We start from the raw sequence: 23,788 nt of genomic DNA, 5'->3' as shown, positions 1-23,788 counted from the left end.
TTTTTAGCCAATTACAAGTTGAATCTGGTACTTGGGGTTGTTAGTTAAGATATCATCATTAAGAAGAGGCACAACTAATGTGTCTATGCGAGCTGATTTGCGATGTGCACCGCTGGCGCGGCCATTTATCTTTTGATGCACCTTCTCAGATTAATTCACTGTGTGTCGTGCCCAGGGCTGGACTGGGACAAAAAAACAGCCCGGGCATTTTGACTAAAGACCGGCCCACCAGGTATTAAAGCCATAAAGCCTTTGAATGAAAACATACGCTGTTGTGACAGTGATGTACGCTGTCTTGTTGGTATATGTATGATTTCTATACATTTTACATCAGATAAAAACTTTGGTTGTAAGCTTCAGATAATTATTTAATAACAGCCAGACATTTTAAATGAAAATAAAAAAGTATTTCTTTGTGCCCCCCTTTCCCTGTTAATGCCCCACCTGCCCCCCTGGCAAAACTTTGCTAGATCCACCCCAGCACAGTTACTAGCTGCCTGCTACTTAGAAACAGATCCTGGTGTTATTTGTCTCTCAGAAACAGTTCATAACTTCCCTTCAACTCATTCATGTCACCTAAAAGGTAAACCTGTTTCTCCATCACCTGTTCAGCTCTGATGATTCAGTAAGGACATCTCCTGGTTTCATCTTCATGTTTCCTCTCACCAGATATACAAACCGATATCATGACCAGCACTTTTTACAGCTGTGGCTCCAGCAAACCTCAGCTGATACTAGAAAGTAATATTAAATAAATTCTAACAACAGCTGATCAAGCTTAAATGTACTGCTGTTGTTTAGTGCGACATCCGGCGGTTTCCTCTTTCTGGCGCAAAGTGGGCGATAAACGAACAAGAGAGAAAAGCCGATCAGCTGATCATTGATCAGTTTCATGATTAAAGTAGCAACAGGAGAGGGAGGGGAGAGAATGACAGAAGAAGAGGCAGCTGTGCAGCAAAGACAAAGAATAACTCAACCTTTGTGTCTTTGTCATTCTAGCTGAAGTCCGGGACCAACTGCATCCCCTCTCAGCTCAACACGAAACGCGTAATAATTTCTCTGAATGCAGGAGGATTCCATCTTTTTACTGGACGGTTGGCAACTCTACTAACTAACCTTATGAATTAAATAAAGTTCAACATCAGTAACATCATAGCACCCACCCAGCTGTATAGAAACTCGGTCATGCTAGCTAGTATGCAGTAGAGTTATTGTAACTGACTGTAAAAGGTCAGCACAACGAAAATAAACTCCACCTAAACTTGGTTTATATCTGACCCAGATAGACTGCAGGTCATAACTTCTTACCTGAAGTTCAGTTCACCTGACGCTCTGACCGGCGGCCGCCTCGGGTCTCTCCTCGTCCTTCCTCCGATCTCCCTCATCCACCTGCTGGCCTCCACCACTTGATAATTTTACTGAATCTGTGGAAGCTCCGCGATGCCACCACCAACCAACTGAGTTGTTTTTACACACCGGCCAGCATCTGGCCAATCCACCACTTTTCATTGTTTAAACCGTTACAAAAAAAAAAAAATCATCGGGCCATGTATGCCCGATGGCCAGTCCAGCTATGGCCGTGCCATCAGTTAACCCTTTGTGCCTAGGGTTGCCGACCCCTGGATTAGAGGCATCTGCTTTGCTGTTTTAATGGGGACCAATAAGCAGAGCTGCCTCCTATAGAATTGGTTTATATTGCCTTCTTCATTTCATGAGGACATAAAACACTGGGTTAATTTCTCTCTAAAACTGCTCCTACTATGTTAAAATTCTTGAAAGCAAGGCTTTCATTTTCATTGCTATACAGATTATGTCGAGTTTTATTTACCACATACGTTTAACTGTCCATCTCTCTTGGCTCTCGGTGAAGGCGGTCGCACTTTTTCTCCTCTCCTCCTTCCCCTTATCTTCCCTGCTTAGCCTCTTGTGTCCTTGTCTTGTCTCGTGTGCATTACTTTCCCTGGAACAGTCTCTCACTGTCGTTCTCTAAAACCTAAAAGAGAATTATGGATTTGATCAACTGGTCTCTGAATGCTATTGACACCCTCTTCTCAACGAGAAGTCTGGGCTCGGGAGAGCCTGAGTGCCCTGGAGGGACTTTCCCTGCCGGATACACAATGGAGGATCTTGTGCCTGGCGGGACTGTCTATCGAGGACGCTGAAGACATCTACCTATTCGGAACCATGATAACAGGGTTCTTGCTGATCAGAGCTGGCTTGGCCCTGACCTATCGGAGAAATAAGAGAGCGGAACCAGCTGTTCAAACCCCCCAAGGCTGACCGCTGGAATTGAAGCGACGGGACGAGGCGCGACCTCTCACACCGAACGCAGCATGGTTAACACCTTGGAGACGCTTACAGCTGCCGTGAAGACTCAAACTAACACCATTGAGCGTATGATGGGATACATCAGAGAGAGGCCTGCTCACAATGACACCCTTGAGCGAAAGTTGGAACACATCGCAGAACGGCTCACTGCAGCTGTGGGGTCTCAGAATCAAAAGAATGACAACACCACGGAACAGAAGTTTGATACCATCATGGGGAGGCTCGCGGCTCTCCAACGGGAGATCGAGAGACCAGTGTCAGAGTGCTAAATTCGGAGCTGTTCGCATAAAGGAGAAATCAACAATATTCAACATATGGACACCACGGCGCCAGCTGCTCAGGCCCAAGGCTGGAGCCCACCAAAACAACTCCCTGATAACGACTGTGTGATGACTATTCTTCCCATCCCATGCAAGGCCACCTGGGTTGGCTGGCAGACTGTTTACTTAGCCTGATAGGGCGAAGGACACTGTCTCAGCTGAACTCTGGACACGCACACACATACACTTACACTGATAAGCACGCACTCATCCCCCTCCCTTTCCAAACGCCTTCGATGCTTGTTTCCTGCGGGGGAAGACGGCGGGTCTGCGTGCCGCGCTGAAATGGTAGCGCTGTATAGGACGACTGCTGTGTTCCTTCGGATTACCCCCCACCCCCCTATCCACCCCTGTGGCTAGTCACGTGCTCTAATGTTGTGATGTGGACATTAATGTGCTCTCTGTGCAGAGGAGTTTTTTTTGTTTCCTGTTCTCATGCTGTCCTCCCATAGGTGCCCAGCGTGAGAAGAGGTCTATTTTTTCCTCTTGTACTTTTTCCCCATTGTTGTGTAATTTTTCAGTGTTTTCTCTGCAACGCTGCCGATCTCCGACTGTATTCCCATGTGATGTCTTTGTTGTGTGTGTAAGTCGGGGGGGGGGGGGGGGGGTCCTATTCCTCTGCGGGGCAACCTGCATATGGCCAATAAAGCATTCAATCAATCAATCAATCAATCTTCCTCTGTTAAACAGACCCTCTATGTGTCACAGTCCGGGTGAGTAGCTGGAAAATTCCACTTTTCTCCTGAGTCACCTGGTATCCGCTCCTGGGCAGGGCCACCATCCCCTCACCTGTTCTCCATAAATGGAGTTGGTTTTGAGACAATCAGGTCGGGAGACTTAAATACCACGTTGACGTCCCCTCACGGCTAGTTTGTCAACTATCCAATGTTGGTATCCGGCTCTTATGACCTATGCTTTTGTTATTATGAAGTTTACTAACCTTCTTCTCTTGTGCTGTAGTTACCTGGAAATTCACTCGACTTGTTTCTCTGGCTCTAGCCCACCTCCCGCACTCCTAGATAATTGACTGCCTCGCTTGGAAATCTCTCAGTGCTTCACCTGCCTGCCCTCCTGCCACCACCACTTATCAGAACCTTTGGAACTGAGATCAGCCCTCTCGTACCATTCAGCTCACCCGAACTAACATCACATCCCCTCAAAGCTCATCTCTCTCCACCTGCAAGTAAGCAGTCAGTTTAGTTATAGTCACCATCTCCTGCACTCAGTAGCCATTGCCACACTAACCCCTTTCTTCCTTCTTCTCTCTCCTCAGTGTGATCACTAGACATTACCTGCCACGCTCCAGTCCCCCACCTCTGGTTCAATTATCCCCCTCTTGGTCCACGCCTAGGTTGCCACATCCCCACACCAAGTTATCTCATGCCACGTCATGTCAGTCCTTGTTATTATTGTGTTCTTAATCTTTCTTATTAATGTGCTCTCTCTCCTTTTCTGATTTATTTTTAGTGCCGATTGGCTGCAGAAGGCTCACCACACTGTTATAAAGCCAGAGATGGTGGAGCATAGTTGGGTTCTCCCTCACCTCCAATCCTAAACCTAACCATCAAAATAACACAGAAAACAAACACTGAGACAGAGACTGAGATATACAAAACAAGGAGCAGGAGAGTCCCATTGATCCAGGAGGGTGAAGGGGGCCGGAAAGGAGGGAAAGAAAAGCAAGGGCTTTAGAGGCTCAGAACCCTTGGATTCCAGTTTAGGCTTCGGCTTGAGGTTCTTTGGAGACGCTGGAGGATTCTCTGGAGGTGCTGGAGGGCACTTTGGAGGATTCTCTGGAAGAAGTAGTCTTCTGGAGAAGACGCAGGAAGATCTGGGGGAGGCTGGAGCTTTGCTGGGCTCACAGCTGACTCTAGAGGCTGGGTTAGGACTGTGGGAATATTCATCCATTTCCTCTGTCAGTTGGGGCTGTTGTTAGGGTCTAGCCTTCCTCACTGAATAGATGTGGGTGCTGAGGAAGACTGGATCTTAGCTGTCCTCACTCTGGAATCAGGTAAGTTTAAGCCAGATCTTACTTGGCCCACCTTTGGAGTTGGTATGGGCTTGGGATTAAGCTGCGTCTTAACCCTCCTCACTCTAGGAAAAGGCAAAAGTGAGCTGGACCTCGACCACCCTTGCTCTTGGAATAGGTACAGGAGTGGGGCTAAGCTGGGTCCTAGCCATCCTCATCTTGGAAAAAGCTATGATATTAGAATGCAAGTAGCTAGAAAGACCTTGGTCACCCCCTCCCAGTGAAATGGCATGAGAATAGGGACCCTATCTGCCCTCCCTCTGTCAGTGGCTACAGGTGCAGGCTTAGATACCCTAGGGACCAGGACAGATGCAGGGACTGCCAGGACCCTCATTGCCCTAACTTAAAGGAACAGGTAGGTGTGTTTCTTTTCATGCAGTCTAGATAATGTTTCTGTTGTAGGTGTCACTGAAACCATTTCCTTCAACTTCAAGAAGTTTGGGTAATACCATACAAAATGACAGACTGAAATGAAATACTGTTTCTCACCAGCCTCTACAGTGCAATAGTCAGTACAAATGAAAACGTTTAAAAAGAGCAGTAAAAAGGCAATAATAAATCACAACAATAAATGGGGATAAATATAATAAAATCTAAATTCTAAAACGAACTCAAGTCTAAATAGTCACACTCTTACAGGTAGCAGCAGTCCTTTCCTGTGGAAGAAGAGTCATATGATTCATAAAATACCTCTTTTGTAGATGTTGGCAGCATCTGACCAACACCACCCTTGTTTGGGGAACATGCCAGGAAAATCCTTGGTTAACTTACCAACTTGATAATCAGCTTCATGTGACCGTTTATTCCAATCAACAATGTTAGGGGAAATAAATTCAGATAACAGAAAGATAACCTGGGTGTGTTGCATGAGCTTCATAGTTTAGGGACCTGGTAGTCCTGACTTGTCCACCACTACAAGCCAGATTCCCAAATCTTTACTGGTTTCTTGGAGAACTGCTATCACTGACCTTTGGGCCTATCGTTTCTGTTGCTCTGTCTTTGTGTACCTGGTCTGTCACAACAGAGCGATTCGGAGCAGACAAATTAAGAGTTTTTCAGGCAATGTTTTCTATTTGCATGCAACATGTAGCATAGATAACCTAAAAACCTAACCTAAAAATAAATTTAAAAAAAAGAAAGCTGGAATTCAAATATGAAAAACAAAAACACACCACCTAATGACAACAGGGACACATTTATACTTAACCTCCATGTTTCTTTTAATTTATTAACTTTTTTTAAGAAGGTGCTTTGCACCAAACTGCATTATCCTCATACATTTCAAGAAATACAGCTTTACAGAATACAGTGATACAGAAACAGGAGTGAATCAGCTCTGCTTGACTCACAGGTGGTCAGACGTTTGACAGCTTGAGCCTCGACAAGTAGTTCCAACATCTCTCTATAATCCTCAGTGCATGTAAAAATTAATGCAGATAAATGCTTTCATGGCACAGGTAAGACCGTTATGTTGGATGGTTCTATTTTTTTTTTTTTTTTAACTCACCAAAACATTTCTTTCAAGTTACCATATAAATAATCACCACAGTAATTACTGCTGAAGCATAAAATTATGAAATTATAAATTGTTCCATTTCAAATGTGATGATGATCATAACAGGCTCAATGGGTTTAGACTGGCACCTGGAAAGAATAGCCTATTTTTTTTTTTTTGGGAAGATTTTGAACTAAAGGCAGAACAAGAGAAGATTTGGAAACCACCTTTTTTCCCTTAAGAGACAAAACAGTTTCAACACATGCAGCCCTAACATAAACACATACTGAGTTTTAGAATTCCATAAATCTTATTCTATATGAAAAGATTACATTATTGCTTTACTTCTTAATATGTATATAAATACACACAATTGCAAAACCACTTGTGACAGTGTTTCAGTTAAATTATACTTGGAGGATGCTGGTAAGTCCACAACAACAGCTGGATGGGCTTATTTGCGCATCATTCAGTTCATGTCATCTTGTAGCAGAGAGTCCCTCTCTTCAGCTGAACTACATTTGATTCCATCCGATAGGTTGCTGTGGTCAGGTTGATTACTCTGTGTTAGGAACAAAATAAAAAGGTTATAGTTGAATAATAAAATCACCCTGTGGTCTAGTCATGGCCAACCTGAAAAGGTTAGAAGTTTGACAAAATCGTTGATAAATCAATTGGTTGGATGAAGAAGAAAAAAAAAAAAAAAAGAAAAAAAAAAACTCCATATAAAAGACTTTATAATATCCAGTGGCATTTGAGCAGACACTGTATACATTCAGCCCCAATAACTGGGCAATAAATGACTGCTTAGACTCTTCTGGATAGTCCAAAGCAGCAGTAATATGAAAAGAGTAACCACTGCAACTGCAAAGGGTTAAAACCCCATCTGACAAACACACTGCCATCTATCCATCCATCCAGCTCTCCTCTCCCTTGCCGCCTCCTCTAGCTTGGGACAAGCACACTGAGATATTCTGAGGAAACGCAAGAAATATATTCTATAATATAATGCAAAATAATAATCGACATTACTGTAGCCGCAGCTACAGTGATGTGGATTATTATTTTGCAAATTGGATAAGGTCAAACATCAATATAATAGTACTAGTACTGGGAAATAAAACAGTGTTAATGAAACTAAGTGTGGTCACATTTTGCATTTTCCTAATCAAAAATTCCAGGAAAAGATTTAAATAAGTAATGTTAGGAAAAACATAATATAAATACTTGATTTTTATTCCTTTCACTTTCATTAAAGTCACTGTAACACTATAATAAAACACAAATGAAGACATAAAACACATCAAAAATGCCAATAAATACCTTTATGCTCCATAACATTGTGCCATGTACCTGAACAAACACTGGTAGGAACTCCATAGCCCTGCACACACTAGATTCACCAATTACAGATTACTTTGAATCTGCCACCCAGTAGCTTGCAGAGTTTCCAGGATCAAGCTGCCTATCTGACCCTTTAATGAATTTACAAACAGGTCATATGTCAATCAGTAGTATCCTTTGCTCTTATTGGTAGTTTCTCCAGCATAAATTTCACCTGTAGTCGCTTTAAGTCATTGAACATCATTCAATTTCTACGATCTCTGTTTACCACAAGTTGCTTCCAATATGTTTTCTGCTTAAGAAAAAGCTGTGCCCCCAGTTTGGGACAGACAGCTACAGCCACCCCTGTGGCTGCAGCTGTCTGTAGGAGGTAGACCAGGTCAGCTGCTGATTGGAAGGTTGGTTCGACCCCTCGCTCCCCCAGTTTGCATGCCAAATATCTTTGGGCAAGATACTAACCCTGACTTTCTCTCCAATGCATCCATGAATGACAGTTAGAAAGCACTGAAAGTATAGATAACAGTGCTTGTGTGAATGGGTGTGTATAGAGCACTTTGAATACTCCTGGAGAGTAGAAAAGTGCTATATAAAGCTACGTCCACACTAATGCATTTTCGTTTGAAAACGCATTGTTTTCTCTCCGTTTTGGCTTCCGTCCACACTGAGACGGCGTTTTCCTCAAGGAAAAACGCAGCGTTTTGGAAACGCTCTTGAAAACGCATACATTTCAAAATGGAGCTGTCCCGTCAGTGTGGACGCTCGAAAATGCAGACTTTCTAAAATGATGACGCATTTTAGTCATGTGATGCAGTCATGTGACCAATTAAACATAGCGGAGGGCATTATACAGCAGTTGTTTTGATTGCTCTCACTTTTGACAGCCCTAAAAAAAAAAAAAAAAAAAAAAAAAAAAAAGATTAATATCAGTTTGTACATGCTCCAGATAGCTTTTTTTCAAATCCTTTAAATCTCACTCACTTTTGCGCAAGGACTGGGATGTAAGCGTTTTCGGCCGTTTCAATGTGGACGCACAACTCTGTGAAAACGACTGAAACGCTAGTGTGGATGAGGAGCATTTTCAGACGAAAACGCCGTTTTCAAATCTATCCGGGCTAGTGTGGACGTAGCCTAAGAATATGTCCATTTACCATCCCCAGCTTCCTGATGACCTTAACACCTTCTACTGCAAATTTTAAAGACAACCATTCACACCTCCCATCTGCTCATACCTACACAAAAAGACTACCTGCAGCCCTCACACCTCTCTCCTCTGACCCGTTACTAAAGATCTGTGAGGAGGATGTGTGTTCCCTCTTCAAAAAAAAAAAAAAAAAAAAAAAGTTTTAAAGAGTTTTAAAGACATGCCAATTTTTGGTCCTCATGAACATGCTTAAAACAAGTACAAAGACACACACAGGTTTCTTTACATCTGTAGTTAGTAAGAGACAAAATGGTTACATTGGTTTTTAAACCAGGTTTAAATATCAAACAATCATTCCTTAAACTAGACCCAGGAAGTATTTTACTGATCACAATGCTGTAAAAGCCCAAAAAGGTGGTTGTTCATCCATATTGTCATGGTTTAACTGGAAGACTAAATACTCTATCAGTTGAAAACAATAGTTTGAGTTAACTTTTCAGTCTAGGCAGAAAATGTGCTTTTATTGCCAAGGTGTTCTAGGTTTTAAAAAACTTTGAACATAAATGAACAATACTCTTATAGGGTACATGTGTTCACCTGCATGTGTGCACCCACCTGAAGTACTGATACTTTTCTTCTTTGTTTCAAGGCCATGTGAGCCTTTTACTGGCTCTTTCTCGGCTGCCTAAAAGATGACCAAATTGCCTTAAAAATCAGCCAATCCGAAAATTGAAATAGAGAAGGTTGCTAACGGGATTTTGATAGTCATTTGGGTTTTTCATATTAGACTGCTAGAGATTGTGTAGAGAGATACTGTAAGGATTCATGCAGGGAGTCATTTGAGGTGATAATTTGATTTCCATGCAATTAATCAAAGGGACATGCAGTTTGTTACGTTCGTCTTTTTAAAATGATCGGATACTTATGAAAATGGACACTGTCAGCTTGTTTACATGTAGCATTGAATTATAAATAATAATAATAATAATTTATTGAAAACTATCAAATCAATTGCAAAGATTTTTTTCAAGATCCAAGTTAAAAAAAAAAAAAAAAAAAAAGTAGGTTGTAAAATCAAAACCATAGTATTCGTATCAGAGAACCTCAAACCAATAATGTTTCAAGAAATTTGGATTGTTAACACCATTATATTCAGTGTGTACTTTCATGCTAATAACAAAAACCTGAAAGCAGGAAATCTCTCCAATTTCAGGATATAAACCACACATATTTTCCCCTCCATTCTAATCAGTCTTTTAAAAACTCCAAAAATAAAATTCAGTTACTACAGTTTAAATCAAATAATCATTTGATCTGGCCAAACGATTTAGGTTTGAATGAGTGAAAGGTTTTACACACCCCAACATTCTTGATAAATGTGGAGCTCAGTGAAACATTTAAGTTAGACCGCTGCAAAATAAATAAATAAATAAATTAACAACAACAACAACAACAACAACAACATAAAAAATTAAGTTTGATATTAACAGCTGCCACTACTCACTTAATAACTTCTCAGTAAGTACACTTTGGCTCAAACAAACAAACAAACAAAAAGGCAAACCACATTTTGGTGTTACATTTTTGGGGCCAGTGTTGCTACTACCTTCTTGACTCTCATAAGCCTAGTGACAATTTTCATACCTTAACAAAATGGGAAAACAATTATCTAAACTGTTAAATGTAAAATAAGAAATAAATACTTGCATACAATATATGAAGAAATTGGGGGGGGGGGGGGCTTGCCATTAATGATAATTTATACTGACAGTTGAATAGTAAGATAACACTGCCATGTCTACATTTAATTGGCAAGCAAAAAATAAATATTAGCTTAGTATAAATGGCTACAGCTTTATATCTGGCAATACAATACCTACCTTTTCATGTGCGATCAAATCCAAAAACTACTTGTTTTTTGCTTTTGTTTTTTTTTTAATAACAAAAACAAAAGACAATATAACATGATGACTCAACAAGACTTTTCCTTATGCTTACTGACAAGCACTACTGTTTACTGTGCCACACCTAATTAAGCCATAGCTGATATTTTGCATGGCATTAGTTTGAAGATCAACAGACAGTAATAGTAATAATGTGATGGAGGTTACCACAGTAACATGAACCCATGTCGAGTCAGTCGGGGTGCGCGGGGGAGGGGGGGGTTAGATATCAAGTTAATGATTCTGTCACATGAATGCAAGGAAAGGAGCAGAAGTGAGTGCAACTGATCGAGATACTTTATTAATTACTACCAATTTACCTTTTTCTCTGTTTATTTACTTATTGACTAATTTACAAATTTTAATCCTGAAACTCAATGAGAGCATCTTCAGGGCATGCTTTCCCCACTCCTTTTCTTTCATCGGTGTGGGGGGGGGAAAAAAAAAAACAAAAAAAAAAACAACCCATAACAAAATGCAACGTGCAGTTAAACAAGATAACATGCTGGCCTGAATCCTGTGTGGCAGCTTTACCTTCACTTTGTGATACACCACAGCAGCGACGATGATGGTTGCCAGACCAAGCCCTATGAGGATGTACTGTAGGTATTCCAAAACAGTAGGTAGAACAACCAAGTTTGTACGGAACGTATTGACAATTGGGCCATCAATATATCCGTTCTGAAGAGGATAAATAAAACATTTACAACATTTTAATCCACACAGAGAACAATTCTGTAGAATTTTAATCTGTTTGTGCAAAAAAGAAAATGCAGAAGAATAGATGTAAAGACACTACATCATCTATATCATTAATAACTCACCTCCCCAAACCAGATCATAGGCATCACCACATCAGAAATCTTTCCAGTTTCACTAGAAGGACAAGGACATTCAACTTTACACTCCAAGGTTACATAGCAAATGGTAAGAAAGGCAGGAAATATCTAAGACCCTTTCATATTTAATGATCACAACATATAAAACAATACATGACAATGTCTCTGGCGTGATAGTAGTTAAGGGAATAGTTCTTTACGTAATTCCTGAGACTTTTTTCATGTAGAGGTTGAGCTGCAGGCGGATGGACACATTCAGAGGGACACCCGTTTGCTGCAAATAGACAACAAAAATATACAGATCTCACACTGGGAATAAAAAAAGGAGGGAATTATACCTCAAACACCATGAATGTGCTGGAAAATGTAAATCTCCAGGTAGCAATTAAAGATATGGTCACATATAATTTTAACAATAAACTCAATTAGGAAATGTTCTGTTTGACTGGTTCATCTGAGGGAGGATGCACATAACTGCTGTTCACTTTTAGCTTCATATTATTATTATTTTTTTTTTTTATATCTCTACAAAATGGCCTCAAGTAATTTTAACTTTAAAAGCTTTGCCAAACTCAATGTGGGTGAGCCTACAAGCTATTTCCAGTACAGGACATTTTGCATAGTAACCTGAAGCTGAAAGCAACCATTTACTTTTTGAACCCACAGGAAATTACATGTAGCCTGGGCACAGACTTGTTTTACTCTCTACATGAAAAGAAGTGCTTGAAAGGAGAAAACATGGTCTGCTACACTTTAAAAAAAAAAAAAATCCATAGTTCTATACACACTGAAAAAAAGTCTCCTCACTAAAAGAAGTGTAATACAATTAGCTCAACAGCACAGCTGACAGATTGCAGTGATTTGTAGTGAATCAGCTTTGAAAAGCAAAATAAATAAATAAGGTCCAGCTTTTCTATTACATTTTGTGAGTTAGCTAAACTTTTAAAATATTTTAATCTACTGCTGTACACAATTCTCTCATCTTTTATTGACATTTTTCCCAAGAGATTTTAGCTCAATGTGTCCATAAAACAAACTACAAAGTTCACTTCCAGGCATGTGGCTCTGATAAAAAGTTAATATGGGCTGAAGGCAGGAGAAAGACGACAGCTGAGGATAGACAATAGGAATGCAGCTGTTGGCAGAGCCAAAACAGAACAGAAGATCTAAAAGAAAAATGTGCATAATATACATGTATGACAGAAATGAGTGCTATACATTTTATTGTAATGCTCAAGTTATATTTTTTAAGTCATGTGTCTCATGTAACATTACTTTGGTAAAAAAAATACCGCACGCACACGCACACACACACACACACGCACACACACACACGCGCACACAAGTTCCTATCATTTCCTTGATATTTCATGTCAGCACAAACTAAATGTACTAAATGTACCAAAAAGATTCAAATTTCTGGCAATGAGAGAAAGAGAAGAAAACTAAGAGATGAAACCAGTGTCCTCAGTGCCATGTTCAAGAATCAGGATACTTGGCTCTATCGTACGATAGAGCCATAAAAATCCCAAGCCATCTGATGTTTCTTAATTATTAACTTAAGTGTGAATATTGCCCTGCTGAAATCCACTGAACATCTTGTGAGCTTTTATCCAGACAATAAAAACTCTTTCACTATCAATACTGACTTTTTATTGGCATAATAGAACGTTTTTAAATAACCCTTTAACTGACAAACAACAGCAGTTATACAGGAATAGCCCAATTTCCAATTACCTTATCTTAATGACCGTTATAGAAAAAGACCGTATTAGGAATTCAAGAACAAACTGTACCGGTGGTAGTGTTTTAGCAAACTCAACATTTAACATCAGCAATAAAGGTTAAAGGCAATGCAATTTTTAAAAGTTGATTATGATAACTTGATGCGTAAATGACTTCAAATGTAAAAATGTGTACATCTTTTCATAATGAATAAAATAAAAATCTGATTTGCAAAAATCTCTCATCAGTAATAAAAAAGAAAAACATACTTTTTTAAAGTGAAACATGCTTTAGAGTTAGTTTTATTAAATGCTCTTTTTTTATTGTAAACTATTAAAAGTCATTTTCTAACAATATTATAAAAACAATATTTTCCTAATAAGGAAGAGTTCAATTATGTCTTTGGTTAAAATGTAATCAGCATCAGCAAATGGTGACAAATGCAAATTATCTAATGAATCCATCAAACCTCGCAAATCATGAGAATCACTCAGCAGTGAAAATGCAGACTTCAAGCTCTTGCAGACTTCTTTGCCTGTCAATGTACTGTTAATTGTTTTTTTCATTAAGACATTTGAATAAATAACTTTTTGTATGTTTATCAAATCACTATCTTTGCTCTTAAATAACATGGGGCCTTAAGTAAAGAGTGACTCTTCACAGGAGCAGTATTGCCTTTCCCGATCTACTTTACCAGTAAACCGCGGTCTTGGCTCAGAAGATGGCCTATAAATGTCTTTGTTCTTATATAAATTCATCTTTAGATGAAGAAAGTACCATTTCTTGTTTTCAAAACTTACACTCTTAGTCACAGCAAAAAAACTAAACACTATACTTAATGGAACCCCATGCCGACTGATGTCCCTTTATCATTAACTTGATATCAACGTGGGCTTGATGGAATTGACTGAACAATGTTGTAAGGTTTAATCTATGAAGCAAAAATCATTTCTGTATCAACTGAGATTTTTTATTTTATTGAAGCAATAGATAACATGGAGAAATAATCAAATTTCCAATTACCTTATCACAACCACAGCTATCACTAAAAACACTGCATGTGATTTTTACACAGGCAGAGTTGCATAAGGAATGACACATGGGAATATCTTTTTAGTCTTATCAGTCATTGGCTTTTTCTGTACTGTAGCACACAGGTTACTGCGTGACTGTACAGTAATAAAACTACATATCAATTTTGCTATTGCTTTACCATCCAGAAAAATAAACATTAACTTTAAACCTCATCCCCTTAGCTTACCTCTTTATCACTGCTATTTTGCATTAGTGATGACTGAATGACAATGTGACAAGGAAACTAACTTTAAGTGTTTGAGGAAGACTGAGACTTTGTCTTGTATTGTAGAAAAGAACAAAAACAGTTTGATGTAAGTGATAATGGTACGATACAACCTTTAACCAAATTCTTCCACAAATTTGCTATCAGGATGGCCTCTTATAGGTCAAAATGCACCCTACATGTTTCTCTCTGTGCCATAAAACTTGACAATGACAAATAACAGAAGGTCTATGATATGCAAGAGTCCAGCTACACTCATGATCACAGCAGGTTTCAAGGACAACGGGGCTGACTCCTAATATCCTTACAACAATATTGCAGACTAATGACATTCATTTTAAATATAACCCAGTTACAAAATGTTACACACTTTTCATTGATCACAAATGCATTTTCACTTGCGAGTCTTGCAAGTGGGTCTGTTCCAAAATAAAATCAGAGTTGCAGCTTAAGTTTGAGTCTTCACAGTAACATGAAAGCATAAATTAAGTATATACCATTTCTAATAAGCAATGGGAAGAGATGTGTTTAAAAAAACAAAACAAAGAGACAAACAAAAAAAGCCCACAAATAACTACTGCATTAATAGAAAACATTGCTAACCTATGAGCTTTGAATCAAAATTATGATGACCAACTGTACACACAGTGGTGTGTGTGCTGTATACTCACTGGGTGAATGTCTATGAAGAGGCCATGCTTCTCCTCACTGGGATTAAGACCCTGCACATAGTCCAGCAGCACAGGATCGGCATTAAAGAAGTGAGGATGAGAGATGAAGACTGGAGAGTCTAAAATGTTCAAAGAATGGCAACATTAATCAACTGGACCATTGAAAAATCTATCGAGTACACTCACAACTCATGGCTTGTTGGCAATCCGTGCCATATCTCTAAGATCGCATTGGTTAAGTTAAGGATGTTTTCACACCTGTGGTGTTGTTTAGCCTGTTTAAATCAAATTGATTTGTTTCCCCACTTGGTTTGGTTTGTTTGTGAAGATGTGAACACAGCAATCGGAATGCAAAAAAAAGAAAAAGAAAAAAAAAAAAAAGTTGATTTTGGGGTTTTCTTTGTATTATTGTGGGGTCTTTACCTTACAATATGAGGCAAGAGTAAATGAACAATAGGTGTGAAAATACCCTAAATCCATTTTAAATGTATATTTCAGCAGCAAAGGGACAATAACTTTTGGAAAGTTATGAGGTTTTTAGGCATTTTCATGCAATGCCTAACCTTGCATGAAAATGCTTGAAATTGCTCCAATTGTTGAGAACCACCGGCAAAAGCCAACTCACATGGTTGTAACACTGTTTTGAAGCTCAACAGAATGATTAGCTTTAGCCCCTTTTCCATTAGTACCTGCTCTTATCGACTATTTTCAACTACAATCGACCACAGCGTTGTTTTTGGTAGCCATTTCCCTTGTTGCCTCGGGTTTCAAAACTGGCAGTTTTTATTTTCGTGGACAAAAAAAAATAATAATTTTTGCATTCTTTTTAAAATTCTATCTTTAAGAATTGTATTACCAAGAGCCTGTGAAAAAAAATAAAGAAATAACATAAATTGTTCCAGAAATTTCTTTAGATGAATCTACGAAAAATTCCAAAAGGTCTAGCATTTTTATCAGTGCATAGTTTTGTGCCATCAAGGTGATTCACAAAGTGGTATTAACTGAAAAGTTAATAAGCCTTGGCATACTAACTTGAGTGTAGTGAGTTCCTATAAAGGAAACTGGACAGGCAGAGGAGAAAAATAAAAAAAATTAAAAAAACCAACAAAAAAAAAGACTCGACAGCAGACAATCATTATCTGAAAGTCATGCCCCCATTAAATAGGGGGGGAAAAAATCCAGCAAAGACCTTACATGGGACCTGAGAAATACATCTGGACCATGAGCTGTCTGAAAATCAGTGGCAACAGGTTTCATGGAGTGATGAATCTAAATTTGGGATTTCAACACCCCAGACTTCCAAAACCATTGTACACATTTTATATTTTTCTTTTTTCAAAATATAAAGAAATGGGTAGTGGTAGGTCTTTCTAATAACCTCTGGGAATGCTGTGATGGACTGAATATTTATTTCTCCTACACTGATCATCATTACTCACTGTGGCGGCAACTGCTAACATTGAGGAGTCCAGACTGTCTACAGGGGCAGAAGCCTTCATTGGGAGCATAATCCGTCCCATTGGCAAAAAGGGTCTTGGGTGCAACATATCGATATAGAGGGATCCCGTACATCTCTCCAGGACGCTGATAAACCAGCTCCATAGACCTGGAAAAACAATGGGTAAATATATGAAGGAATAATGGGAGAGGCAGAACTGAGGGGGAAAGAAAAAAAAAAAAAAAAAAAAAAAAAAAAGTACAATTCTGCAAAGCATTTCACCTGCACGCGTCAGGGCTGTAGAAAGGCAAAGTGCTCTCTTTCGTCATGAAAGGAGGCCACATTTGCCCAGCTGTTCCATTGATCATGTTAGACTGAGCAGTCCTCCAGTATGGCAGCTGTCACCAAAGAGAAAGAGGCCAGTTACAGTGTGAAAAATTAAATGGTGTGAGGGGAAGAAAAAAACAAAAAAACAAAAACACAACAACAGCAGCAACAAAACACAATCTGCTGGCATCATACCTCGGTCAGACCATTCCAAGAGTCGACTCTGTGGACTTTTCTAATGTCATCTTTTCCAGTAAAGACTGTGAACAGGCCAGTGTTGGAGTTGTTGAACTAAAGAAAGCATAAAAAGGCAGACACCTTTCTTTACCTGCTCAAAGAAATTTCATGCAAGAGACAAATCTGTTCCCTAAACTGAACCTATTATGCTCATAGTAATCAGATAGAGAGGATAACGAAGCATTTCTAATACTTACTTCTGAAAAGAGGCCAAATTTTCCTGATGTGGGAATCATTCCTGGCAGGTATTTATTTAGAAAATCCACTAGTCCACTGTCATAACCCCACATAAGCTCCCCTACAGGCTTGGTCAGGAAGGGACCTTCTTTAAAAGTTTTAAAGGTTGCACTCATCATGAGGCGCACTACATAGGGCAAGTTTTCCATCATCACTGATGCACCCTAAAATTACAGAAGCCACAGGTGGTGAAAAAGCAGAAAACTGAGGAAATTATTGAACCAATCAAGAAGTGAGGAGGTGGCAACAATGTCTTACCAACACCAACATGTTTGGAATTGTGACAACATCAGACTCGTTCCCAGCAGACATGGAGGGCTCGAAGTGGTACTGTCTGTATTCCCTGTAGGACACTGTACCGTTGGGATGGAATGTAATGTTTTCCTTCTGACACTGCTTTCTGGAAGAAAGGTAATATGTTCACTCAAAACCTGTGCTTCAAGTCCACCTCTGTACACACATCTTAAGGGTTTAATGCAGGGGTCCCCAATCTCAGTCCACGAGGGCCGGTGTCCCTGCAGGTTTTAGATGTCTCCTTGATCCATCACAGCTGATTTAAATGGATAAATTACCTTCTCAACATGTCTTGAAGTTCTCCAGAGGCCTGGTAATGAACTAATCATGTGATTCAGGTGTGTTGACCCAGGGTGAGATCTAAAACCTGCAGGACACCGGCCCTCGTGGACTGAGATTGGGGACCCCGGATTCAGTTATCCTTACGAGAAAGTCAAACATTGACAGACCTTAAAACATCAGACACAGAAAAGAAAACAAACCATAAAAAATAAAAAGCTCTTCTGGTGTCTCAGGTTGTTGCAGCCAAATCATTTTAATTTATTTCTGGAATGTCCTGATAGTTGTTTTCAATAGAAAAGTCTGAAGTGGTCTACCATTTGCAACCTCTCTCCTTTAAATAAGAATCACATCCTTCCAGAATCCTTCCTCCCCCCCCCTTTTCAAATCCCAAAAGGTGAACACATGCTCTTGTGGACATGACCAAAAATGTTGGACTGAAACATGCTCACTGTCATATTACAATATGTAAAAAAAAAAAGTTTAGCCATATATTTAAAAAAATTAATTCTTAAACACCTTTTGGACGGATATAAAATGTAGCTCACGCTTATAACACTTGTTTAAAATTGTTTACACTTCTACTTCTAAAATTAGTTTTCACTTCTACGTTCTATGTTCTAGGTTTAGAAGAAAAAAAATGTAGTTTTGGTTAAATTGGGTAAGGCTTAAGTTTAATGTTATCTGTTATACTGATGAATGGCATTCAACGAGATCTGTAGGTGGCAATAGTTGCAATTAACATCGAGCCACCGATTCCTCAACCAGTTTCTTAAAGGGCAAAAAGGAGCAAAAATTGATTATTTAAGATGAAGTTGTAAAAGAGATCCTGTTGCAATCTAAAACAAAAAATGTGTTTGTTTGTTTTGTTTTTTTTAAATTGTAGCAAAGGATGTAAACTTCTAGAACAGTAATAAGTCTGTAGAAAGCAGTTAAGCAGTCATTATTAATGACATTACTAATACATGTCTTTTGCTGGTGTCTTTCAAATCACTCAAGGTCTACTTAATGCACAAAATTAACAATATCATGAATTAGTAAAATAGCTAGAAAGATTTAAAATCCAGAAACAATGCACAAAACATGAACAGCTGGAGCACTGATTTTAACTGAGTCTAGTTTCATAATAACCTGTACAACAACCTTCGACCCAGCGTCATCTAGCCACCGTACACTATGTTATCATAGTCATAGTCAAGGGCGATCGTGGCTCAAGAGTTGGAAGTTCGCCTTGTAATTGGAAGTTTGCGGTTCGAGCCCCGGCTTGGACAGTCTCGGTCGTTGTGTCCTTGGGCGAGACACTTCACCCGTTGCCTACTGGTGGTGGTCAGAGGGCCCGGTGGCGCCAGTGTCCGGCAGCCTCGCCTCTGTCAGTGCGTCCCAGGGCAGCTGTGGCTACAATGTAGCTTGCCATCACCAGTGTGTGAATGGGTGAATGACTGAATGTGTAAAGCGCTTTGGGGTCCTTAGGGACTAGAAAAGCGCTATACAAATACAGGCCATTTACTTAGCTCCAGTTTACCAATGAAGTTCCTTCCAGTAAAATGGATCTTTAATTCTTTTACATTTTTTATAAACAGGAGTTTTCTGGGACATACAGAGTATTATACCATTAATAAAATTTCTAATTTATTAATAAAATTATTAATTTTATGAATCTAACTTTATTACAAAAAATAAGTCCATTTGGAGTTTCACTGGAGCAAACTTTATTGAAGTTTAAGTATCCAACAATTTAAATTTTTTAACTGATAGTTAAGGTTGAGCACAAGTCCTCAGGAGTTAAATTGTGTACCTGTAAACATAAGGTCCTCTCTGTTCCACCATCGGCTTTTCTCCTTTCAGTATCTCAGCAGGATTGAGGACATTGAAGAAGTAGACTGACATAAAGAACGGCACAGGGATGTCTTTCCACATGGTGTATGTGAGATCATTCTTTGGATCAATTACTGTGTGCTGATGTGAAAGAGGAAAAAAACAAAAGCAAAAGAATGAACATTTTCTTCATTAAGGTTTTTATACGTTTTCACAAACTAATAGAGAAAAAAAAAAAACTCTAAATTCAAGGGGACACCTTCAAATTGCTTTTTTCTTATTTTATTTTCCTAAAAGGTCCCAAATCCTGAGATTGTGGTTCATCATCTTAAAAGTTACACAACATTATATTTCATTCCAATTTTAATCTATTATTTACATTTAGGTTTTTGTTATAGTCACAAATGTTCCTACAAATATGATATGAATCTATTCCTTTTAAGAATACTTCTTTGTGGTGCTCCTTATGCAATTACTAAATTGAGCACGTTGAGTGATTAGTTAGAAAGTAAAAACACTATGCAACTATGTTTTCTGGATTTTTATATGTGAAAAATGAAAATAAAATTATTAAATACATCCAGTCTTTGATAGTGCAGTACAGTTCAAACACCTGGTATGTAGAAATGCTATATTTCTCACCATGTTTATGTTTTGTAGCCTCATATTTAGCTCAAACAGGGTAGGATGACAGCGGTCTGCATGTGCCCTAACTACAAAGTTCAACTCAAAAGGGAACCAACTACAACTTACAGAGTTAGCTGCTAACAGGCAAAATCAGCACTGTGAACTGACAACAGAAATAAAGCAAACTAAGGAAGTAGGCAGTACTTTTGCACGTATTTTTCCCTGTTCTGCACATTATTTAAATAATAATATTACTTGTATCGTTTTACTGGGATATATTGAGTGAAAGGAAAGTTGAAAAACCTCAGCCTGTTGTGATTTTTAATATGGAAATAAATGACATTACCAATAATAGTTTAGTTAGTTCAATCATTTTACTAACATTGGGCATGCTTGACTCTTTAAAAGCCTCAGAAAGTTTTTCCGGAGCTATTAGCATTGTTACTTAATCTGACTACATGCATTTAGTGATTAGCTTATCTGCACGCGCCTGTTATCATTTACTGGTTAACTCTGGAGGCTCTTTGAAGTACTTAAGTCCTCGGGTACGATTAAAGGTGAATCTTGCTTGACTCAGCACATACAAGCACATGTGTAAAACATGCTAACTATCCGTGTCAGGACGTTTCTTACCTTTACTATTTGATCGTCGATGACTAATGGCACCACAAAACACATAATTGTGCCGAAAAGCACCATCAGCACACCTGCCACTATGAATCCAATAGCAACTTTAGGTCGTTTAATTGCCATATTGACAGGCTGTCAGTGAGTCTTCGTAGCTTTGTTTTGTCCGTGTCCGCACTTTTTGTCGGTAAAGATAAACGGAGTCAGCTTAATGACTCCACCAGAGTCCCGGCATGAAACAAAACCTATAATTAAACGTATATTCCTCTGAGATCTCTGCGGGTCGCTCATCTCTCTCGATGATGTTGTGACCTGCTTTTATTGTCGCTGTATTTGCGCTGTTTGACACGCCTACCGAGGATTCTGGGAAATGGAGTTCCCGCTCTCTATATCGGGCCATAAGTAAAAGCTTAAGTAACTGCCCGATCTTTCAAGATATCTCCCAAGTGGCAAGAGCTTTTGGTATGCTGTAGGCATAGTGTATTCTTAAATTTACTTTAGTATTAAATGAGGAAAATAGGAAAGGGCTCAGAAATGAGCAGAGCTCCTGTAACAGGCTGCCACACAAGAGGGGCGCCGGAAGTAACCATATTATTGTACCATTCAAGTCCAATTTCAAAGACAGTCTGTGGTTACATACTTTTATTCTGATTTATTTGATATTCTTCAAGGAAAAATACTTTTGCCACCTTTCATCTATAATTCTACTTTAATTTTAAAAGTTTAATATTCAGATCAAGTATTGCATTTGGGGAATTTTTTTTATTAACCAAACTCAGGACCTTCCTGCTGTGAGGCAACAGGGTGCTGTGGCTTATGGCTTATCCTGAATATTAAGCAGCGTCGGGCCTGGACAGCACATGGATGGGATACCGCACGGGAATACCAGATGCTGTTTTTATGTGTTAGGCTGGCAACCTGTGCAGAGTGTACCCTGCTTCTCGCCCTATGGAAGCTGGGACAGGCTCGAGCCACCCTGCGACCCTGACCTGAGTTGGATAAGCGGAAGAGAATGGATGAATGGATGGTCTATAAAAGCTCACATGAGGTTCAGTCTCCTGCCAAAAAGATTTCTGCCTCATTTAGATAAAGCAGTGGGTCCAGATATAAGAACGTGTTTGAAGCAGTTTTTAAGAACACTTAAGAGCCTCCTTTGTTTCGTTTTCAGATGTTTTACTGGAAATATCATTGCATCTAGATAAGATAAGATAAGATAAGATAAGACTTTATTGATCCCACGGCGGGGAAATTTGTGCGCTACCTCAGCTCAGGTACAAATAGCAGGAGAAAAATACAAAAATACAAATAAAATACAAACAAATACAAAATAAGGAGGATAATACACTATATACAACGGTAGCATACACAGTATGTGATTATGGATAGAGGGTTCTGGAAATATGCAAGAAATTTAACTCTTCTACTGCTACTATTACTATGTAAGTAATAGATATCTATAAGTATCTATAAGTATAGACATGTATACGCACACAGACACACACACACATGTACACACTAAATATACATATGTATACATATACATACACATATACCTGCACATATGTGTATCTAAAATAGATAACTGTAGTCTGGACATGTGAACATTCAGCTAACAGATCAGAAGTCAGTGCAATGATGTCTGCAACCTTCATGCTTGGAATCATTGGTTCATCATTGGTGAAACATTGGTATTTTATTTTTTTGTTAAATAAAATGTTAATAGGAGTAAACAGACTACATATGCAAATACCTGACACAATAAATATGTAGTCAAAGACAAGTGCTCTTTGTAGATAATAGACAAGCTATTTAAACACTCCATATACAATAAGATGGTTGCTATACCTGCAAATGTCAACCTGAATGAGTCTAACTAAAGCTTTTGTGATGAAGCTTTGCCTTTATGCAAAATAAAGAAAAACAAGAATTTATATTCGCTTAAGCAAAAGAAAAAAGACAAAGAAATTAAAATGGAAAAGGAAATAAACAGAACACCCTGATTATAAAACTCTGAAGTATTCACATAACGATAATACTTACCTTCACAACTTGGTTGCTTATTACTGTTGGTCCCACAATTACAGAAATTGCCCCAAAAATCAAAGTCAGACCGCCTGCCACTATAAATCCAACAGCTACTTTGGATTTATTGATGGCCATGGTTGCTTCTTAGCAATGATCAGTGGTGTCTGATAATAAAAGAAGACACTGTTTTGCTCCTCTTGCCTCTGAGTCTGCAAGCCAACAGGCTGAATGAGTGTGTGGTGTTTTAAAGCCGAGCCACTGGTAGTGATGTATTCAAAGGAAATAGCAGTTGAGTGAACAGCTTGAGTTTATTCTCCGCAGACCACACCCCTCCTTGTATATGCACATCTTCACTACTTTAAGAGCACTACAAAAAATATATGGAAAAAAATGCAAAAAATACCGTGCATCCAAAAAGTTTTGACAGCACTTCACATTCCACATTTTTCCATGTTGCAGCCTTGTTCCAAAATAGTTTAAATCCATTTCACCTCAAAATTCTACAAAAAATACCTTACCCTAGTGACAAATGAAAAAAGTTGAAGCTTGTAATTCTTGCAAATTTATTAAAAAGAAAAGAAAATATAACATGTTAAATGGACTGGTTCCCATATACTACTTTACTATGATATCTGAGCACTCAAAGTGCTTTATACAACTTGCCTCATACATACTTACACATACAATACTCTTTTTTCCGTGTGTTTTCTACATAAGTTCTTTCTATCTAACATTCACACACATTCA

At 38.8% G+C, this 23,788-nt stretch overlaps 1 protein-coding gene across 3 annotated transcripts; it reads right to left on the bottom strand.

Moving 5' to 3' along the window:
• Positions 1-5,876: 5,876 nt before the first annotated feature.
• scarb1 (scavenger receptor class B, member 1) lies at positions 5,877-23,311 on the bottom strand. 3 transcript variants are annotated; one of them, XM_040048781.1, is made up of 13 exons: positions 21,023-21,333; positions 19,743-19,903; positions 17,633-17,774; positions 17,335-17,538; positions 17,096-17,191; positions 16,856-16,971; positions 16,575-16,741; positions 15,136-15,254; positions 11,640-11,713; positions 11,425-11,476; positions 11,135-11,281; positions 9,273-9,342; positions 6,624-6,734 (listed from the first exon to the last, which is right to left on the bottom strand). In XM_040048781.1, exons 1-13 carry the CDS (start codon positions 21,140-21,142, stop codon positions 6,730-6,732), a joined length of 1,473 nt encoding a protein of 490 aa, XP_039904715.1. In that variant the 5' UTR covers positions 21,143-21,333; the 3' UTR covers positions 6,624-6,729. The 3 variants fall into 3 exon arrangements, with proteins under 3 accessions (XP_039904714.1, XP_039904713.1, XP_039904715.1); XM_040048780.1 differs by lacking the exons at positions 9,273-9,342; positions 21,023-21,333 and adding an exon at positions 23,057-23,311 and having other exon boundaries at positions 5,877-6,734; XM_040048779.1 differs by lacking the exon at positions 9,273-9,342 and having other exon boundaries at positions 5,877-6,734; positions 21,023-21,332.
• Positions 23,312-23,788: the final 477 nt, after the last annotated feature.

Source organism: Simochromis diagramma, unplaced genomic scaffold (assembly GCF_900408965.1).
Source record: "Simochromis diagramma unplaced genomic scaffold, fSimDia1.1 OVJJ01000683.1, whole genome shotgun sequence".
In the NCBI taxonomy this organism is placed as follows: Eukaryota; Metazoa; Chordata; class Actinopteri; order Cichliformes; family Cichlidae; genus Simochromis; species Simochromis diagramma.
The sequence above is the reverse complement of the archived record's forward strand: the minus strand, read 5'-3'. Positions and strand labels throughout refer to the sequence as shown.